Raw genomic sequence first — 19,893 nt, 5'->3', positions numbered from 1 at the left:
ATTCAGAACTTTTCCTTAGGTAAAACCAATAATTCAATCTTAAAGTACTTTGTAACATATATGTTTCAGTAACAGTTTTATCAGCAAATGTACTTAAAGTATCAAAGTACAAGAAAAGCAGAAAAGTCTCACAGTTTGAGAAGCTGGAACCAGCGAACATTTGCTATCTATTAATTATGGATTCATTTTGGCACTAATATAAATCATTACCTTTGTGACACAATACATTTTACATCAAGCTTTTAACAAGATAAATCTAATCGTCTGCATGTACTGGTGGTATCACAATGTTTAAATAGGTAGAATGCAAATTATGAGATATGATTAACATAATCACATTACATTCCCTTTGTTTACAACTGCATGGGTAAATTCCATTACCGTCAATAACTGCTCAGCTGATTAGCATGTCAGTAATTAGAGAACCAAGCCAAAGCCCCAAATAGAGTATTTACCTGGATTTTGTGATGAAAGAGAAAAGGACTGTATCTGAAATTATAAAAAACAACATTTTAGTATATAGTATAATCTGTTTTAAATCATGTATTCAGCATTCAAGCTAAACGAATGTGAACTGCTTAAAGCTCTATTACAGTCTCCAGCAGTGATTTGACAGGTTTTTGATGAGATTATCCTCTTGTTTATAACAAAATACCCTTAATTCTAAATAGTTTACATGGGAACCCACCCTTTACTTGATAACCTATGGCAGTTTGCTAGTTGTAGTTGTAGTTACACCACAATTGCAGTGAGTGCACTTTGCCTCTGCTGAATGCCCTCTTACATAATTGTTTAACAATTCAGCTATCTTGAATATCCTTGAATGCAGAACTTTATTCAGAGAAAGCTATCAAATGCTGAACAGAACATTGAAACCCTGATGGACAATAATTAATAGACAACTGATAAAGATCTTGTGTTTTCCTCCCTTTACTACTTTATAAAAAGACAAAAACAATCCTAGTTAAAGGAGTTCAGTGAGGAAGTTCAGTTCAGGGTCACTGAGGCAGTTGTAAAATGTTAAAGCACATCTTTAATTCAGTTGGTCTAATGTAGACGATCATCCAAAGAGAAATGTTCCCTGTCTCAGTACTAAAACAGACCACAAAGACACACTGTTAAACAATGACCATTTATTTACACACTGTAATGGGACTCAAAACAAGCATGACAGAGTGAGGGAGGCTGCTGGCTTGCTGGGAAGGAGGAGAAATCTTTAAATTATTCATGAACAAAAACTTACAGATGGTTTTTGTTGCACTACAAAGTACATGTGTGTCAGCTTGGCTGCTGGAGTTGAGGTCAGGGTACAGATAGTGGGGCCTTTTGATTCAAAGTTCAATCACGCTCAGTTTGAACAACAATGATTTCTAAAGTATCCTGTAATCTTGTTCCACGCTCATTCACTGCAACTTATTTTTTGATCTCCCTTCTTTTTCCTCTGATCGGTCAGTGTGGCTGAGGAACCGCTTCATCGCTGTTTCACTATTTGCTTTGAATTACACAAACATGGTCGAACTACATACAACAGCACACACGTAAAAAGGGTTTCTCTGTACAAAATCCATCTTAAAAACACAAACATACATACAATGGCACGCTTCGCTTAGCAGTGAACAACAGACGGATGAACAGGCTTCTAAGCTGTGCATAGAGCCATTTAAACACGAATGCTTGTATGCACACGTGTCACACTCAAACACACATTCAAACTTGTAAAAAATTAAACTTCAACAGAAGAGAGATGAAATGTGTGGGTTTTGGCTGAGTGCAAGCATTATGGCTTGCGAGGCTGTGGTATAAGGAGCGCTGACAACAGGCAGTAGACGGTAAAAAACATGGTTTTCATATTGTCCGACTTAAACCCCAAACATCACATATCGCTCTCAGAAACCACACAACACTCTCACTGAGAATGCCTTAACTTCTGAAGTACCTCCCCGCCCACGCTCGCTCTCCGTCCATTATCAAGTTCAAAAACTGTGATTATTGATTGTTATTTTTTTCTTCTTTTCCTCTGTGTGGTGGTATTTTAAAGCTGACAGCTTTGTGTTTGTGTACATGAACCAGTCCGTCAACAAAAGCTGCTCCCTTCTATGCCCTCTTTTAATGATCCTCCTCAACCTTGAAGTTCCTCTCCCCCAGTGGGAGATCCTAAAATGGCTCATCAGGGAGTGCATGCGTGTGTATTTGTGCACATGTGTAAATACAGGAAACAGAAGAAGCGTTGTGCAGAAACTCCACGTTCCATCAGTTTGAAGTCGAATCCTCTCATCGACATTTACACAAGCAAACTCGTAGTATTCGCTCTTAGCTCTCGTCGGGAGAGTCTCTGGAATAGGCATGACTATCTGGTGGTATATGCCGGTGTAACTGTGTGTGTGTGTGGAAACAAGGACAGTAACTGTGTTCAAGCACCGTGACACAGGGGGGCGCAATAGAGTAGGAGGGCAACACACACACACACACACACACACACACACACACACACACACACACACACACACTTGTCGACACAGTGAGGAGCTTTGTGAACAAGATGAGAAGTCGAGTGAGAAGTGTAGGTTTAGTTCTTTGGGGCATGAAAGAGCTGTTTGGTCACCAGTCTGTCCCACGTCTCCTCATCTCATCCTTCCCTCTCCTCTGAAGTCGCCGGCTCTGTCTCTTTTAATCCAAACACATACTGGGCCCCCTTCTTCATTTTGTGTACATGTGCGTGTATCATTTTGTGCAGATTTTGTCTTTATAGTCAAACAAATGAGGAGAATCCCGTCACAGGGGTGCGTGACCCCGGAGGCGGATTGGTGTTGGGGTTGACGTGTGTGTGCGCAGGCTGCCCTGTGGGTGTGTATGCGCCACCTGTGCTGTGCTGGGTAACCACGGTCTGGTAGTAGGGCTCCGTTTCGGCAGTGGCACACTCTTCGTAGCCAAAAGGACTGCTGATCGGTTTAAGGCTTTTAGGCTGCCGCTTCCAGGAGTTATAGTAGGTGGGATCGCTCATGTAGTGGTTGACGAAGGAGTGCTTGGGCTGCTCGTCCTCGTAGTCGCTGTCTGTTAACTACATACAAACACAAAGACACACAGCAGTTTGATTTTGGTCTTTATCAGAGAGAGAAGCTCAAAGGAGGAAGGAATTCTAGAGTTGCGTCTTAGGCATTTGAACATCTGTGGCAGACCATTGCCTGTAATTTTTAGATTATTTTTTGGCATTTATTTGACAGTAGACCCAGACAGGAAACATGGGGAAAGGTTGGAATTGAACCAAAGACACTGACATGACATGGTATACTTCTTCGAAGGCCCTTCTAAGCCAGTATCAGCGGCCCTTTGGCCAATTCAGCATGTTGAATCGGCAGAGGCAGAAGGTTGGAGACAGCTCAGTGATCTCCAACTAGTGTAGCTCCTCTTTATTTTGTCACTTCTGCCTTTTCTTTTCTTCCACTCCATCTGACAACACGTGTACAGTTCAAAGAACTATCTATCAAACATATTCCTAGCTCATACTTGGTTTTTATTTCTCTTTTGAGATACATTATTTATTCAAAATCAAACATATCAGGGGCCGCCTAGAGGGTTAGGACTGCAACATCCTCGGTTCAAATTCTCTGCTGCCTGTAAAAGCACAACAGTGTAGACATTCTATAGTCTTTATTAAATGAAATGTGCTTTAACTTTAGAAAACTTAAAAAAAAATCTTCAACAGTGACAATGAAAAGAAAAGATAAAAACAGGGTAGAAAAAAATGGAGACCCTTTGATGCTGCTGCAGTGTTAATTGTTGTATATGTGAATGGGCATTATCATTAATAACTACCAGGAATGCCCGGTAACACAGGTTTCTTTCCTGTTTCCCATTCCTTTGAATTTGAGAGAGACAGTTGGAGAAAGATACCTCTGACTCAGAGACCTCGGTGGGTTTCTCAGTGAGTGTGGTGCTCTCAGTGAGGACTGCTCCGTTATAGTTGTTACAGATGTCCTCATCAGAGTAGTGAAGACCACCTGGACTGGGCCTGGGAGGAGACCTGGACACACACACACACACACACACACACACACACATACATACATTAACAATACATAAGATCCAAAAATCACATATACATTTGAACAAATCCAGGAAGGTGTTTGTGTGTGTGCGCATGTGTGTGTGTGTGTGTGTGTGTGTGAGTGATTGCACACCTAGTCCCATTCTTTTTCAGAAAGGAGTTCTTTGTGTTGAGCGTTCTGCTGTTGAGCTCCAGAGCAGTGAAACCTCCGTTGTCTAATGTTACGGACTCCTCTGCTGTGGACATGTGCTTCCCTGGAGGAAAATAAAGGGAATCAGATGGAATAGGTTCAGATAAATATTCAAAGTCACTCATATGGGGCAGCAGCTGAGAATGTTTTGTGAAATGGTTCCTCTGTACTCTGAGTTTATGTGCAGTCTCTTGTTTTATCTGTTGTGTATTCAGCTAACTTTCAGGCCGGAGAAAAAGAAGCAAATCACACTAGGATGCATAATTTGTCACTCAGGCAATAAACACACAGAATACCTTTGTAATTTATCTACCAATAACCATAACAAATAGAACAATACAGGAAACTAGTCACGTTTTAAATTGGGAGAATTCTATATGATGTTTGGAACACACAGATGATTTATCTTGGTTGTGACAAGGTTTCTGTGGCAAAGCAGATTAAGAGCTGTTCTGATGTATCCTGTGCTTGTCTGGGCTAAAGTTTTATTACAGATGTTGGGCATGCACCCAATAACAGGCAACCACACAAAGTGACTGTAAAAGTAAGTACTGCTGTGCCCACAACTGAGAACACCATAGAAAACCCTAGAGAAGAAACTCACATGAAAACAGGAAGAAAAGCTTTTAACATGAAGAACCAAAGCTTTAGAGGAGTAACTGGGCCACATTATGATAGAGCAGTCTCGATGTGAGTACCAACAACTGGGCGGTAACTTAGCCTTTTGTCTTGTGGGTATGGCTGCTCCATCATGTTAAATCAACAGTAATAACATTGTTTTTAACATGTAAATCTTTAGTTGATTTATTTACTATAATTTTGCAGAGGATTTAGTTTTTGTTGAGCCAAAATCATAATCGCAGTTAAAATTTGAGAAATTGCACAGCCGTACCAGAGGGATCTCTTAATAGGGCAGTGAATCTGATGTTAAAAGTGCTTTAGACAAAAATACCTGAAGCCTTTAAGCAGTAGCTTCCCAGGTAAATGGCATCTTCCCAGCCCAGTTTTATATATGTTATACTTGTAAATGTTTAAATTGGCTAGCATTATCTCAATTATTACTAAAATCCTATGTGACTTAAAAATCAAATTTTTGGCATGAATCTAAAGCTATTTAAAGCCTACAGAAATCCCAGCGGGGCTACAGGATGATAACATTTCCTGAGTTGCTTCAGTGTGCTGTGTGCCCTAAAGGCTGACGTTGTTTTCCTCTTTCATAATGCCCTTACTGGTTGCAGTGGTCCTGTAGAAACAAGACTGCTAGAGGCAAGTTTGCTCTTTAATACATTACAAGTAAACTGTCTCAGCTTTTCAGAATCACAAAAAGTGGAGTACTTTGTAATAAATCAGTGGAGGGGTATGTGGTGGTTAATGGTGAGCCTGTTGATGCTGAGTTGAACAATGGGAGTGTGACTGAGGAGAGAAGAATGCATCTATCACATTAGAGCATAACCAGTGGAGCCACAGACCTGTGCCACAGGCCTTGTACTTGCTGCTGTGCCCATGCAGTAGCAGTGTGAAGACCAGGACCAGAATGAGGATGAGTCCCACCAGAGCCATGACCAGCAGGAACCACCACTCCTCGTAGAACGGACGCTCTGACAGCGCTGCAGACCGGGAGAGGGACAAACAGCACAGGGAGAGAAGGAAGAACACATATGAGGGAGGGAGCAACTTTTCTTCTGGTTTACTTCAAAGCCATACTATAGTTTGTCCTGTGGGACCAGAGAACAATCTTCAAAGTCTGTAAATTATATTTTTAGAGGACTTCCTCTTCCTCATTCTGCTGATATCTCAATCTCAAACAATTTGATGAAGAAACACTTAAAAGAATAGATAGTGTCTCCTTCCTCTGATCAGTTTATTAGGTCAGAGAGATGAAGCTGAATAAATGTCTGGTTTGCAGACTTCACATTAATTATGGTGCAACAGGCTCGTCTCTTTGCACATTAAGCACAGTTGTAGTTACACGGCTCTGCCTCTAGGTGACAGCAGGCACAAAGGCACAATCACAGTAACTTCCTACTACAATGTTCCTAACTGACCGAAATTCAGTCAAACCCCAATTAGACAAGTCAGTTCACCCTGGATACATTCATTAGCCTGTGTGTGTGTGTGTGCGTGTGGCTGTGAGAAAGAATGTGTTTGTATGTGTGTTTACCAGCAAGAGCAGCAGTAGGTGTGCTCGGCTGTCCGTAACCATAGCGATTAACAGCGATGACTCTAAACTCATAGCTGATCCCTGACCTAAGTCGCTCCAGCGGCACTGAAACCGATCTGCTGCTGAGAGGGAGGAGTCTGATGAAGGAATCCCACACTCCTTCATCTGCAAAAAGACACAGAGAGAGAGAGAGAGAGAGAGAGAGAGAGAGAGAGAGAGAGAGAGAAAGGGGTTTGATGGACGGGCAGACAAACCAAGAGAAAGAGGTAGCGTGCCCAATTTGAGTATTATTCCCTTTCAAATATAATAATGTGATTACATGGAATTATAAATTGTCAAATTAGCTTCAAAATGACGATGATCATGGGGTGATGATCACTGTTATTACTAATAATAAAAGGGCTATTACTGTTATTACCAGTGGTAGAATAATGTGAGTCTTTAATCTCTCCTGCAGAGTGTTCAAACAGCTTGCCACTGACAATTTCTTTCTGTATTTTATACCTCTGCTAATCTTTATTAGAAAATTGCTGCTAACTTGATTTGCACAGCAGGACTAAATGAATCTGGAGAAGGCTGTGCTCAGTGAGGTTTAGTCTAATGCTTAACCTCCCTCTTAACCAAAGAAAAATATTGGTGCACAGCATGAGAAGTTCCATGTGGTGTTTGAGTTTACCTGATGGACGAGCCTCAATCACGTATCCAGTGATAGGTGCTGCTCCGATTTCTCCCTCTGTCCAGTGGATAGTGAGCGCAGACGACGTCTTGGTGATGGACATTTCCATGGGTGACCCAGGGGAGCCTGTAGTGTCAGAGAGGGACACACACATTACGCACACTTAAAACATATTCAAACCTTGTACCATCACTGTTTTTTTGGTTCGTTAGCTTGTCAGGTTATTGATGTAAATGAAAATAAAAACATATAAAATAACTTTACATAATCAATTAAAAAGCTCTAAACAGTATACCACAGTATATACATGGCTGTACAATGCAGTTCTGTCAGCACAAAAACTAAAGTAACATAAATAAGACATGGATCCCATGCATCTGAGGACATATTTTCAATGTTTTTCCACACAAGCACAAAAGACTTACCTTACTGCATTTAACCTAAACCAAGTCTCAACTCTTTATGTGCCTAAATAGGAACAACTGACCAAGTCTATTGATGGTTCTCATAACATTCTGGACAAAGGACTACAGTTGAAAGTTAGCCAGCTGGCTAACAATGGCGCATTTACACAAATGTTAATGAATGTGTGCTGTCTTCATAATTAAATAAATGAAAATAAATGGGAGTTGAGTCTGGAGCTAGAACGGTTAATTCATTTAAGAAATTTCATCAGCAACTATTTTGATAATAGACGTATCAATTTATTGTTTGAGTCATTTTTTCAAAGCAAAAAATTGCAAAAATATTTGATAGTTTAAACTTCTTATTGTGGGGTTTCTGTCATTGCAAACTAAATATCTTTGAGTTTTTTTTGGGGGGGGGGGTTTGTACTGTTGGTCAGACAAGGCAAGACATCTTTTTTAAAACAATTTTTTTTTAAATTTAAAAAAAAAAAGAAAAGAAAAAAAGCATAATCCCTAATGAGAAAAATCGTTAGTTGCAGCCCTAGTTGACCTCCTATTGTGGGACAGTATGGACAAATGTTTGTCTCCACAAGTCAATTAAAAAAGTTAGGACAACAACACACATAAATGCATACTGTACAGTACACACACTGAGTTCCAGCCATGCCTACCTTGCACAGGCTGAGCACTGATGTTTGCTTGTATGGATGGTCCATAGCTGACTGTGAGAGCCTGAGCACTGAACGTGTACATCGCTCCTTTGACCAGGTCTCGAACTTTCAGCCATCTCTGCCAGCTGCCACGCACATCCACGGTCACCACTTTACTCACTCCTGTTCTTACACAGACAATTTAAAGGAAATGTCAGTGTCCTCCTCAACATGCATTTGTGTGTGTGTGTGTAAAAAGCATGTGTGTGCATACCTTGTATAGGAGCAGTGGGCTGGTAGATGATCCTGTACCCCTCCAGCTGTCCGTTAGGAGTGAGTGGAGCTCCCCAGGACACATTGACACTTCCTCCTGTCACCTCTGAGAAAGACAGGTAGCTGGGCTGGCTGGGAGCTGCGGGACATATGGAGATAGACAAATTTCATGAAGGAATTCAAAAAAACTTACAGTGCTTGGTAATTAGGTTTTAGGGAACCGAACTGTCAGCACTCCCTACCAGACTGCAAGGTGCGGGATCCGCGGGGGTCACTGGGAGGGCCGTCTCCTGCCGTGTTGAAGGCAGTCAGAGTCACCAGGTAAGGTGTGTAGCTGGTCAGGTTGGTCAGGTGCACACGGGTGTCCGGGACAAAAATCACTTTGACCTTCTCACTCTTGTTTTGCTTGTCCCTCTCCCAGTAGTGGATCTGCAACACAGGAAAAACACTGAATAACACTGGCTGTGTTTTTCTCCAAAAAAACTCCACTCCTCCTCTCCCTCACTTCATTTCTGCCAACTTTATATATACTTTCTGCCCATTCGTCCTGAGGTCTCCTGATCAATCCATACAATATACAAGTGCTCATGCTCTGTTTTACAAGGAGGAGAAGTTGGTTATGGAGAGATTTGTTTTGGCATTGGCAGTTTAACGGAAGGGTGAAGTAGGTGTAATTTCTTATTGCAGAAAGATAACATTGTTCTGGTGTAAATGTTCATATAATACCCTTTTCTAGTTCAAGCAAACATCAACTTCTAATTAGCGTCAATAACATCAACCTCCAAGTCCTAATTTTGAGTGGAAAACTTTGATTTTTCTGAAAGCTCTGATTTTTGTCTTGCTTCCTACTTATAAGGAAGTACATAAAACATCACCCATAATCTGTCAACCAAGTAATTAAACCTAAATTTAGTGTATACAGTGCACAGTATTTGTAAACCTCACAACACCAACTCTACAATCATAGAACAACAAATGTAGAATGTAGTCCATGTGTCACTGCCCATGCTCATGTGGAACCAATAACCATGAACGTGAACATTAACTTTCATGACATCGGCCAGTAATGAAGACACACGGGCAACTTGGGTCTATCCCTGTGTGTTTAAATAGAACAAAGGTCAACCGATTATTGCACCCAGCATGATGAGCTCAATATTGAGACCTTGTACCGTGTGAATGTCACAATTTAATGATGCCAAAAATTGCTTTTTTTAATAAAACATAATAGAAGCTATGATGAAGTAGGTTTAAGGTTCAGACTCTGTGTTTGTTAACATTGAAGAATATTGTTACTTTTTGGCAACTCCAATAGACCATTTCATCACTCTTGGTTAAGTTTAATATCAACTGTGGTGATTTGAGAAATGTGTTACTTAATTGACTTTGAAAAAACAAAGGACTCTAGAAATCTCGAATGGGTCACCTTTACATTGTAGTCTAGGCTACATACTTTTAATGAAACAGGTTGTGTATAATGAGTGCAAAAATGATAAGCAATATACTAGAATCTTACTGCCAGTAAACAGCCTATATAAATGCATATACTGCAACAAAATCAGTTTGATGCATTAAAACAGCTTGCCTCCAGCTCATAACGGCACTCGGCAGGTGCATATCCGCTGTGATATTCTTTAGAGCAGCTACCTTGCTTTGAAGGTGTGCTTTTACCAACCACTGCATGTTGTTTAATCTCAGCTGAATGTTGTCGAAACATTTTCATTTATGAATGTCACACACAACAGCTTAGACCCCTGTTAAAAAAAAGGCTCGGTTTGACACGGGAACTGCCTTGACTTTCCCCACACATACAACCATATCAGACAGACACTAACAGCAAGGTTACAGAGGTGGTGGAGGCTCATGCATTACAGATGAATCTGAAAAAAGTCTGTTGGATATACAAGAGCCTTTAGGGTGAGAAAATAGCCACAGCAGCTATAACAGTACTTATTCTCATAATGGTTTAGCTGTTTAGCTTTAAGTGCAAATTTGCAGCAAAATGCTATGTGTCAAAGCAGATTTAGTTTTTGATCTGAACGTGTTCGACCACAGTACATGGCAGCAGACGTACACAATTCACATGGGTGACATATGATTAGGCGTGTATAATAAATATGGTTTCAGTGTGTAACAAGAAGGTACATATGCCAAGACCTTTAATGACACCTAACATTAAGAAGGGATCTCTTAAAAATGGTTTTAGTATTCAGATATATATATATATATATATATATATATATATATATATATATATATATATATATATATATATATATATATATATATATATATATATATATATATATATATATATATATATATATATGTATATATATAATTGAAGCCAAACTTGATTTAAGTTGGAAATTCAAGTAAATCAATGTTATTTTTTTGGTATAAATCTTAGCTACTACATATATTCAATTGTTTCTTTTGTCTTCAACATGAACCGTCTCTGTGCAGATTATAAACTAAAACAACAGCCAAGAGCCACTTTTTAAAGGGCTCCATTTTGTTATTATTTTGAAAAGAAGGCTATACAAAGCACAGTAAGCTATATTTACACCTTCCAAATGTAGAAGTAGCAGCTTATGAGTAGCACTTGAGGGCAGCATTATACCATTGATGTCCTTCACACAGGCTCTTACAATAATGAGATACAGAAAAACTCATCCAAATACTCAATTTAACATTCAAATGTATTACCTTCTGCATGAAAGGGTTTTTTCCATTTAGGTGACATTCATTTATTCTAATGGTTTAGTAAGTCCAGGTGATTTTGTAATCTACTCTACTGTTAGAGGGTGTAGGGGGACTATTTTAGTATTTGTTAAGAGTGTGAGACCATCAGGATTAGTCCAAAAAAACAATTTGAAGCTGTCATGAACACGGTTATGATAGTGTTAGATTAGATTCAGGACCTTAAATGGATTTTCCAAATATCTCTTTAGTTAAAGATTTGATATTGGATCTTAGGGCTCGATTAAAAACAGCAGCTATATGTGTGCTTGCAATAGAGGAAAAACTTCATCATTTTCATGTTTTTGTTTGTGTCTGTAGCACTGCTATTAGAAAGTATAAAGAAAAGAAAATCGTAAAAGTTGATACTACAAGGAAAATCAGTTTTGGGCTTCAATCAAATTATCAATGACTCATTTGTACATATCTGCATACATATTTGATAACAATAATGTGGCAGAAATTCCACTAGCATAGTTTGGTATTACCTGTTAACTAGTCTTGTATTGCCACGCCTATAAAGGTTTTTTAAAATGTTTAAACAAATTAGTGTCCTGGGAGGCGTTAAGCCCAGATAGCATAGGGGAAGGACATGGGATGTGATGTCTGGCTTTATCCCAGCAATGTACATTCCTTGAGCCACACTACCTGTTACCCATCATGCTTAGTGCATTAAACAAGCGCTTGCAATGTAGTTTTTCTTCAGTCTTACCTACCATCTGTGCTGCTTACCTAAAAGAATAGGCATGTTACTGTAACAGAGGTCTGGTCTTTATTCATTAAACATTCTTTCTTTGCTCCATTTCTCTCGTCTTAATCTCGTTAACCCCCTCTGCCTCAAACTCCCCATCTCCTGTCCATTCGTCTCTTGTAGTTTAAACGTATTCACTCGACCCTCACCTCTAATCAGGATTCTACAGGGATCACTAGCTCATCTCATTCCTTCACCCTGCAAATATTACATTCCCTTCTTTCTTTCTCCATTCTGCTCCTGCAGAAATCAATGTGTCTAAAGCAGGACAGATAACCTTGTGTTTGAAGTACTAGGAGAGGGTGGGCATGGAGACAGGCAGAGAAGTGATACTGAAACCATTAAAGGATATTCAGATTATTCCTCTAACTTAATTCTCTCTCTTTCTCTATAGGACACTTGAAGGTGCAGCAGAGCAAAACTCCCTCCAAGACAAGAGGAGAGACACTTTAAATGCAGAAAGAAACAGTGTGGTGTGTTTTACTATCACAGGAACACTTATACTATAAGTACTGTTTTGTGTGTGTTTGGGGCTTTTACTGTCTTGTGTGTGTCTGCCACATGGAAATCTTTGTGTGTATGCGTGTTTGTGTGGGTCACCTTGTATCCTTGGATGAGACCATTTTGGGTCTCGAGGGGGGGGGTGTCCCAAGTCACTTCCAGAATGGAGGAAGACACAGCTGACACTCTGATAGACTGAGGGGCCACCGATGGAGCTGCGGGAGGCAAGATGTTTTGTTAGACACTTACTGTGTGTAGGTCTGCAGCTGGGTGTTAGAGTGGAAAGTAGGGAAAAGATGTTCTTCCCTTCCAATTAGAATAAACCTAAGGCAGGACCTTGTTACTCCACTGTACCACCAATATGCATGAACACTCAGCAGTTTGCACCTAAGGCTAGAGAGGCCATATCACCCCATTTCATCATCCACATCCAGTCTTTTTCTGCCTCTTGTTCGCTTATCCTCACCTCTTGCTTATCTGCATGCGATATGTATGGCCTACACGCACACACCACGCACACACTACACACACCCCTTGAATAGAATGCAGCGTTGATCTGATGGAGGGGGCGTGAGATTGTGAGGGAAATTGCAAAAACATGTGGTTGTTACTGTCCTAACGTGCAAATGTGTATAAACCCACTCTTGTTTGTGTGTTTGCATGCTTTGTTGTGTGTGTGTGTGTGTGTGTGTGTGTGTGTGTGTGTGTGTATGTGTGTGTGTGTTTGTGTGAGTGTGTGTGAGAGAGAGAGTAATATATTTGCACTCCTGTTTTGTAATGGATCTATGGTTTTCCTCTGCGGTGAAAGTTAAACAGAGGTTGGGGGTAAGTACTGACTTACAATGACTTTGTGCTGCTCTTGATGACATTCAGATGTGTCCAGATGTATGCGCGCACACACTTACACACACCATCACACACATAAAGCAAGGCCACTCAAGGGCCAATAAGAACAGGACAAGAGGCGTGTACAGGACAAAGCAAGAAAGAGAAGAGCGCGAGGGCGACGGACAGGACGAGAGTGATAGAAAGCAGACAGAAAAGAGACAAAAATAATAATTTCACAAAACAACTCAAGGTCCTCTTGATAGCTACTTCCAGAGGTTTCACACATATCCTATCCTCAAAAGCATGATACGGATGAAATCATGACAACTACTGAGCAAAAGCAAGTACAGTAAGTGGACCTTGAGATAGGATTGGTCTGTTAAACTACTATTTCCAAGGCCCAGAATATGCTTTCATGCATAAACTTATTGTTATAAAATGTGTGGACCACACATTGAAATTGTGACCAGTCAAACATTTCCCTTCTGTTTTCACATACCTGCCTCTCCAACAGACACCTCGGCTGGGGTGGAGGGTGGGCTCTCTCCGATGATATTGTAGCTTGTCATAACAATCTGGTAGCGTTTAAACTTCTTTAATTCTACAAAGAAATGAAAAAAAAGTACATTTACATTTACAACATGTATGCAAAGCAAATATGTTAGTAGTTTTAGTTGCCACTTGTTCTTCTCATTCTAAAAGCTAGTTACTTATCAAGTTAAATAAAATTATAGTTAAACTCAAAGCTATAGTGTGTAGTTTCTGTCGCCCCCATGAGGAATTCTAAGTAATGACAACAACACTGTCTGCGCGTCTGCATGATACAGCCCTCCGTGATCTAGCCCTAGGTAATTATCCTCATTCGAGCTTCTACGTGAGAAAGTCACCGGATGCCACAGTCTAGTGAACATAGCCACACTAAGATATACAGAGAGAGTTGTGTGGAGCCGATAGTCTTAGTTAGCTTTGTAGCAACTCATTTCACAGTGGCTTGAATGTAACAAACGTTCAATACTATCAAAAAATTACGAACTAAAGCTTTAAACATAAAGATCCCAGGAGCTTTACTTCCCAGGTTATTCCTAAACTACTTACGTGTCAACTCAAACTCTGTTAGCGAGGCACTGCTGACTGTCTTGAAGGTGCTCTTGGCTTTGTGAAGAGTGAGAGAAAGAACAAGGCAGACGTCAACAAATGTTTGAAGTTCAGGATTAGTCCAAAATAATAAATTGTATAATGTGCAATTTTAATGCAATGCAATAAAATGACAGTGTTTAAGAGGAAATCAAATACAAGAACAATTCTGTTTTTATTTTTATTTTCATGTCCTACGCATATTTACAGTGTTCTCGTTATAAAATGAGTCATCTGGAAAATGTGTTTTAACCAACTCATTGAGCAAACGTTAGCTTATTTAGCTAGCTAGCTATTGCCAAATCTCCATTTCAACTAGAAATGAGAGCCGTGCATTTGTCTCCCTGCCCCTGCCTGCAATCAAGGACCAAGTGCTAAAAAAAACACTGTCATCACTGTAAACTGCATATTTGCGTACCAAAAAGTCTGACAGGCATAGCAACAGTTACTCAGTGGGAGTGGGGCTTAGTGAACAGTTAACATCAGCACTACTCACTTGTAATGAGGGCACTTGTGGTGTTGTTTTTGGTTGCCTGGACTTCTGCTTTAGCAAAAGTGGAGGTATTTGCTGGGAGCTCTCTATAATACAGCCGATATCCGGTCAACACCCCGTTGATACTGTTGTCATCTGGACGCTGCAAACAAGCGCGTACAGACACACAAAAAGTAGTATTACTTCTAGAAATTAAACAATTTTGCACTGTGCTCATTTTCACTTTCTTGGTGTAGTTAGGTGACTGACAGGAAACTGGCGGGCTGGCAGAGCCTTTTATCGGACTTTTATCAGCAGAGTCCACTTTAAAGGGTTGGTGGATTGGTCTGGCTGTAAAAGTGATGCTTCAGTGGGTTTGGCACTCTTGTAAAGGATGAGGAAATTGCTGGGGACTTTGTTTTTCATTGCCTCCTTCAGCTTTGACATTAGGCTAGAAGTAGTGAGAGAAGACACTTCCAGACAGAAGAGGAAGAGTGACAAGCAGTGAAGTAGCCAGGCTGTATTTACTATCTTTCCACATGTCACAGCTGCTCTAAAGCCATCCCTCTTTTTTCCTTTGTTGTTGGACATTGCTCATGTTTGCTTCTCTTGCCCTCTAACGTCTCTCCTGCTAGTAAGAGTTTGAACATTTCTCTACCCAGGCCAGGAAAGTCTGTAACTCCGTCTGTCCGTCTCTCCCTCTTGACATCCCACCAATCTGTCTGTGCTGCCCTCTGACCTTTCCTGGTTCAATAAATAATGATAATTGCATCCACACACATGCAGCACAACTACTGCATACGGTTAGTCTGCAAGAGTCTCATTCTACAAATAGCTGTAATAACCTGCACTCAAAGTTTTGTTGTGTAGGCCTGTGTGTATATACTGAATGTGAATCTCAGGGATCACTGTTATATTAGAGAGTCTGCAAATACCTTCCACTGCACCAGGACTGAGGTAGTGGTTGTTGGTTTCACTGCGATGATCACTGGAGGCTCGTTAGGCACTGGAAAGAAAACACAGAGAAAGACAATGAGGAAGAAAAAGACATATAGGCAGACCGATGGCTTAAGTCCATCCCTAGTATGTTTTTAAATCCACATAGTTCCTTGATTTTGCTCCCCAGTGTTCCCAGTATCTCACCATCCTGCAGAGTTGTAACTGCCTCTGTCTCTTTGCTAAGGACACTGTCCCCAACATCGTTGGTGGCCAGCATCCGAAATTTGTATGACGTAAAGGGCTTCAGCCTGTAGACAAAAAAACACACAAAGATACAAATAGGTAAAAATTGACGAAAAAAGCTACTAAATATTGCATTCATTTGCAAGCTACTGATTTCAGCCTTACAACTCTTGCTTTCCTATAGATATCTTTTCTTGTCTTTCAGTCGCCTCAGGAAAGATTCATTAAATTTAAAACATTTTGGATAGAATTCAGGCCTATGTTGATGAATTTGTTCATTTAAACTGAAAGGCTGCTGTGCATCTTGCTCCATGATCCTCAATCTGATTTGATTTACTAAACCAATTGATGCATGGACTGCATCTGTAATTCAGCCAATAAAACCAGTGCATTAGTTGCAGAGACTTACCACTACCAAAGTCTTTGTGCATAACTTTTTGATATGGCGAGCTGCAGGCAACATGTCTTGGTGTGAAAGCTTCTCAGCTGCGTCTTACAAGCATCACAGTGAAAACCTTTCTCAATGCTCATAATGAATTATCAAACAATGCAGTGAATGCACCAATTCACTGACTCACCAAGTCAAGTCTCATATTTTTCTTTTTTACTTGAAAGATCTGCCATTGCACCTCAAGGCCTTCTCTTGGCGTTGCGCCCATGTTTTATTGTTTCACAGTTTATACTTGGACTGTGTTATTAGCTCATCAGTTACCTGTAGTGACCTTTGAATTACACTAAACTATGACAGGTGCTAGACAAATAAGGTTTCATTTTATTAGTAATGTAGTTAAGGTGAGATGTCTGCATACTGAGGAAAACAGGGACGGTCATGGTTAGTTCATATAGCAGGTCATTTATAAGAATTTAATTACAACTGGGGTGTCCCTTACTAAGAAGTTACACAGTGGAATCTGATTGGTCAAATCTTTCCTATTTGTTTTTTGCTAATTGATCCATAATCTTATATGAAACATTGGCTTCCATTTTTTCCACACAGACGAAACAGCTTAAACAGGCCGGCCCCGTGAGGTGCAAAAACAACACAATTATTGTGCAGAATGATGTGACTATTGCTAAGCTTATGTTCCAGAACAATGCACATTGTTTGTTGCGGGTAGGAGGTGCGTATGTCGGTGGGGTGCTGTCCAAACTGAAACGGATTGGACTGACCGATAGACAGAACTCGTCAATAAGTTTGGTTTCTTAGCCTGCTTGCTTCTCGTGGTTGTAAATAAAACTTTCATCCCTCATTCCATTTCCCCTCAATGTACTGTAGCAATCCACAGACAGAAGGGAAAGGACAGGGAAGTAAAGGGACAGTCAACAAATAAGGAAGCTGCAAGACACAAACAGCGATTTTTAAGCTCCCTCCTGCTAATTTCTGAGAATCATTTATAAATTAAAAAAGGTTCAGCTTTCTGCTAATGCTACATGGTATTTGTCATGAATTATTGGGAGAAACTTAGCAATTCCATGTATAACACGATATTCAGCACCCTCATTCCTGCTAACAGCAAGTGTGAGTTTGGAAGTGAGGGTCCTATGATCAAATTGTCAAATAGTCGACTAATCACAGAAAATGCCAAGGGTTTGAAGTACTTTGGTGAAAGTTTTATTGAAAACACAGATGTTTATTTCCACTTAAGGTTTCCCACTAAGGAGCATTGTGTAAATGAATCTGTAAAACTTTAAAACACATTAAAGCAAGACGCAAACAATACAATTCCCTTCACATCAAAAACATCAAAACATTGCTCTATTGCACCACAAGTGGTCAAAGACTCAAGTGGGTATCTTTAAAACTCAGGGAATACCTTCCTCCAAAACCATATTCTCCACCAACCACCCTCTCACAGACATATTTTTGCTCTTTCACTGGCCTTTGAAGAGCAGACATGGTCTTGAATAATAATCATCTTACACCTTTCCTAATTATTTCCCCTGCCAAAGTATTCCTACTGTCATACTACCACAACATTGCATCTGCATTTCTCCTCTGTGCAAGGTGAATGCAATAATAAGCACAGAATAACAATTTACATCAGTCATTTTGAAAACACACTTTACTCAAGAGCCACTTACAATCAGCTTGAATGAACAGGCAACCATTGTAAGGGACAAATACGTAGTGTGTTATAGCATGCTAATAGTTTAATGTACCCTCTCCTGCACACCATTGGAAATTTAAAAAGGACAGTCGGTGGCAAAACAGTCGCTTTCCCCAATTCATATTGGTCTAACCTAATTATTAACAAGAGCTAACAGGAGCAATGTAATCATTTGTAACAAGAACTTGAGAACTGCTTAAGTGTCCTCATGTATAATAATGAGCTGGGCCCAAAAGGGACAAGAAAAGGCTCTTTGGGGTGGTGGGTATCGTAGGAAAAGGACATCAAAGACACCAAGTTAAAAGAGGGGGAGGTATCAACAGCACTGGGACGATGGTAAGGACAGTGTTTGAAAATGTGTGTATACTGTACGTGTGTGTCTATGTGTGCATCAGCCTGGGGACTTCAATGTTCTGGTTCCAAAGATGTCTCGGTGGTAAACAACAATTAAGGATGGATAACAAGTATGAGTGTTTGGAGATGTAAGCTAATTCCTCCATCCAGCGCTGTATTGAGAGCATTCAGTGATTGAATGAGCTCGAAAATGGCATCAAAACAACAACAGCAGCACCACCATCATGTCAGACAGACTCTCCCTGCGGCAGGTTGAAACAGGCTGATGCAGACCCACTGAGAGAACACTCTTGAGCATCTCAAATAGCTCTGTCATAGCTCGCAAGAAGCACACACAAACGGCCACGAAGCGAAAGACACATACACAAACACAACACGAACGATACAAAAGTAAAGACTCGTCATGGTTCTGCCATCAGGCTTTCGTGCCTGACCATCATTACCTGCTGCCATAATGACAGTCTCAACAGGGAGAAGAGGATGGAGGGATAAAGAAAGAGTGATGGAAAAGAGAGACACTGATGAGTGCATGTGAATTATGTTAAAAAAAAGCATGCTTTATGGTTTTTAAAAGCATTAGCTGTTGATGGATGGATTGAGGGAGGAAGAGAGGGTAGGAGGTGGTGACAACAAGAGGGATGACAGAAATAGAAGAAAAGAAAAATGGTTGTAGAGAGAAACTATGAAGAAACTGATCACACAAACCTGAAAGCATGGAAGCAAAGTGGGAAAAACGTATGAAGAGAAAAAGACAAAGAGCATTTCCTGCTGCGGCTGTGTGATTAGGTGACTGAGATCCTTTAGTTTCTGCTGGGATTATGATTACTCTGCTATCCCTGGTCTTCGTTTTTTTTTTTTGCTTCACAAACCTTTTTGGTACTTCATTTGCTAAATAAATAAAACATTTCCTTCTGTGTTCTTATTCTCTTTTGTTTGCTTTGAGAATTTACAGCATCCCCCTTTTCTATGTCCACTCTTCTTCTCCCGAAGGATGCATAAACATTACACGATTTTTAATGACTAGCATGTCATACTGTAGAAAATTCCCATGTGCGGACTCTGTAAGAAAGCAAAAAAACAGTGATGTTGAATTATCATTCCTGTTTTTTTCAAGGATGCTTAAGATGGCCTACTTGATTATTAGGTAACCCCTGCACCACCTTAGATACTGTTGCTATGCCTGGCAAGCTTTCTGTTCATGCATGGCACATATGCAGTTTACACGGTGGGAAAATGTGAGCGGGGAAAAACAATTGTACAAACTTTTAACTTGTATCAACAATTTCACCAATAAAAACTATATTTAAAAAAAAATAAAAAAAATAAGCACCACTATAAATCTTGTGTTTACCAGATATGTGTTTAAAGGTATCTTGGAAATAAATCAATCAGCATGAAAAAGCATTAAAAATGACTAAT

The 19,893-nt window shown here is 40.1% G+C and overlaps 1 protein-coding gene across 2 annotated transcripts in view; it reads right to left on the bottom strand.

The window, feature by feature from the left end:
* Positions 1-1,118: 1,118 nt before the first annotated feature.
* sdk1a (sidekick cell adhesion molecule 1a) overlaps positions 1,119-19,893 on the bottom strand; it is a 223,655-nt gene continuing 204,880 nt past the window's right edge. For both annotated transcript variants that reach the window (XM_034885383.1, XM_034885391.1), the window contains 15 exons: positions 15,974-16,077; positions 15,766-15,836; positions 14,855-14,993; positions 14,320-14,376; positions 13,724-13,825; positions 12,496-12,611; positions 8,645-8,831; positions 8,404-8,541; positions 8,151-8,312; positions 7,073-7,198; positions 6,397-6,561; positions 5,705-5,842; positions 4,179-4,299; positions 3,892-4,021; positions 1,119-3,058 (listed from right to left, as the gene is read on the bottom strand). In XM_034885383.1, the coding sequence (XP_034741274.1) occupies positions 2,750-3,058; positions 3,892-4,021; positions 4,179-4,299; positions 5,705-5,842; positions 6,397-6,561; positions 7,073-7,198; positions 8,151-8,312; positions 8,404-8,541; positions 8,645-8,831; positions 12,496-12,611; positions 13,724-13,825; positions 14,320-14,376; positions 14,855-14,993; positions 15,766-15,836; positions 15,974-16,077 (2,065 nt within the window). In that variant the 3' untranslated portion in view covers positions 1,119-2,749. The remainder of the gene's footprint in view (positions 3,059-3,891; positions 4,022-4,178; positions 4,300-5,704; positions 5,843-6,396; positions 6,562-7,072; positions 7,199-8,150; positions 8,313-8,403; positions 8,542-8,644; positions 8,832-12,495; positions 12,612-13,723; positions 13,826-14,319; positions 14,377-14,854; positions 14,994-15,765; positions 15,837-15,973; positions 16,078-19,893) is intronic.

The sequence above is a fragment of the Etheostoma cragini genome, chromosome 2 (genome assembly GCF_013103735.1).
Source record: "Etheostoma cragini isolate CJK2018 chromosome 2, CSU_Ecrag_1.0, whole genome shotgun sequence".
Taxonomy (NCBI): domain Eukaryota; kingdom Metazoa; phylum Chordata; class Actinopteri; order Perciformes; family Percidae; genus Etheostoma; species Etheostoma cragini.
Note: the sequence above shows the minus strand (reverse complement) of the source record. Positions and strands in the feature narration are given on the sequence as shown.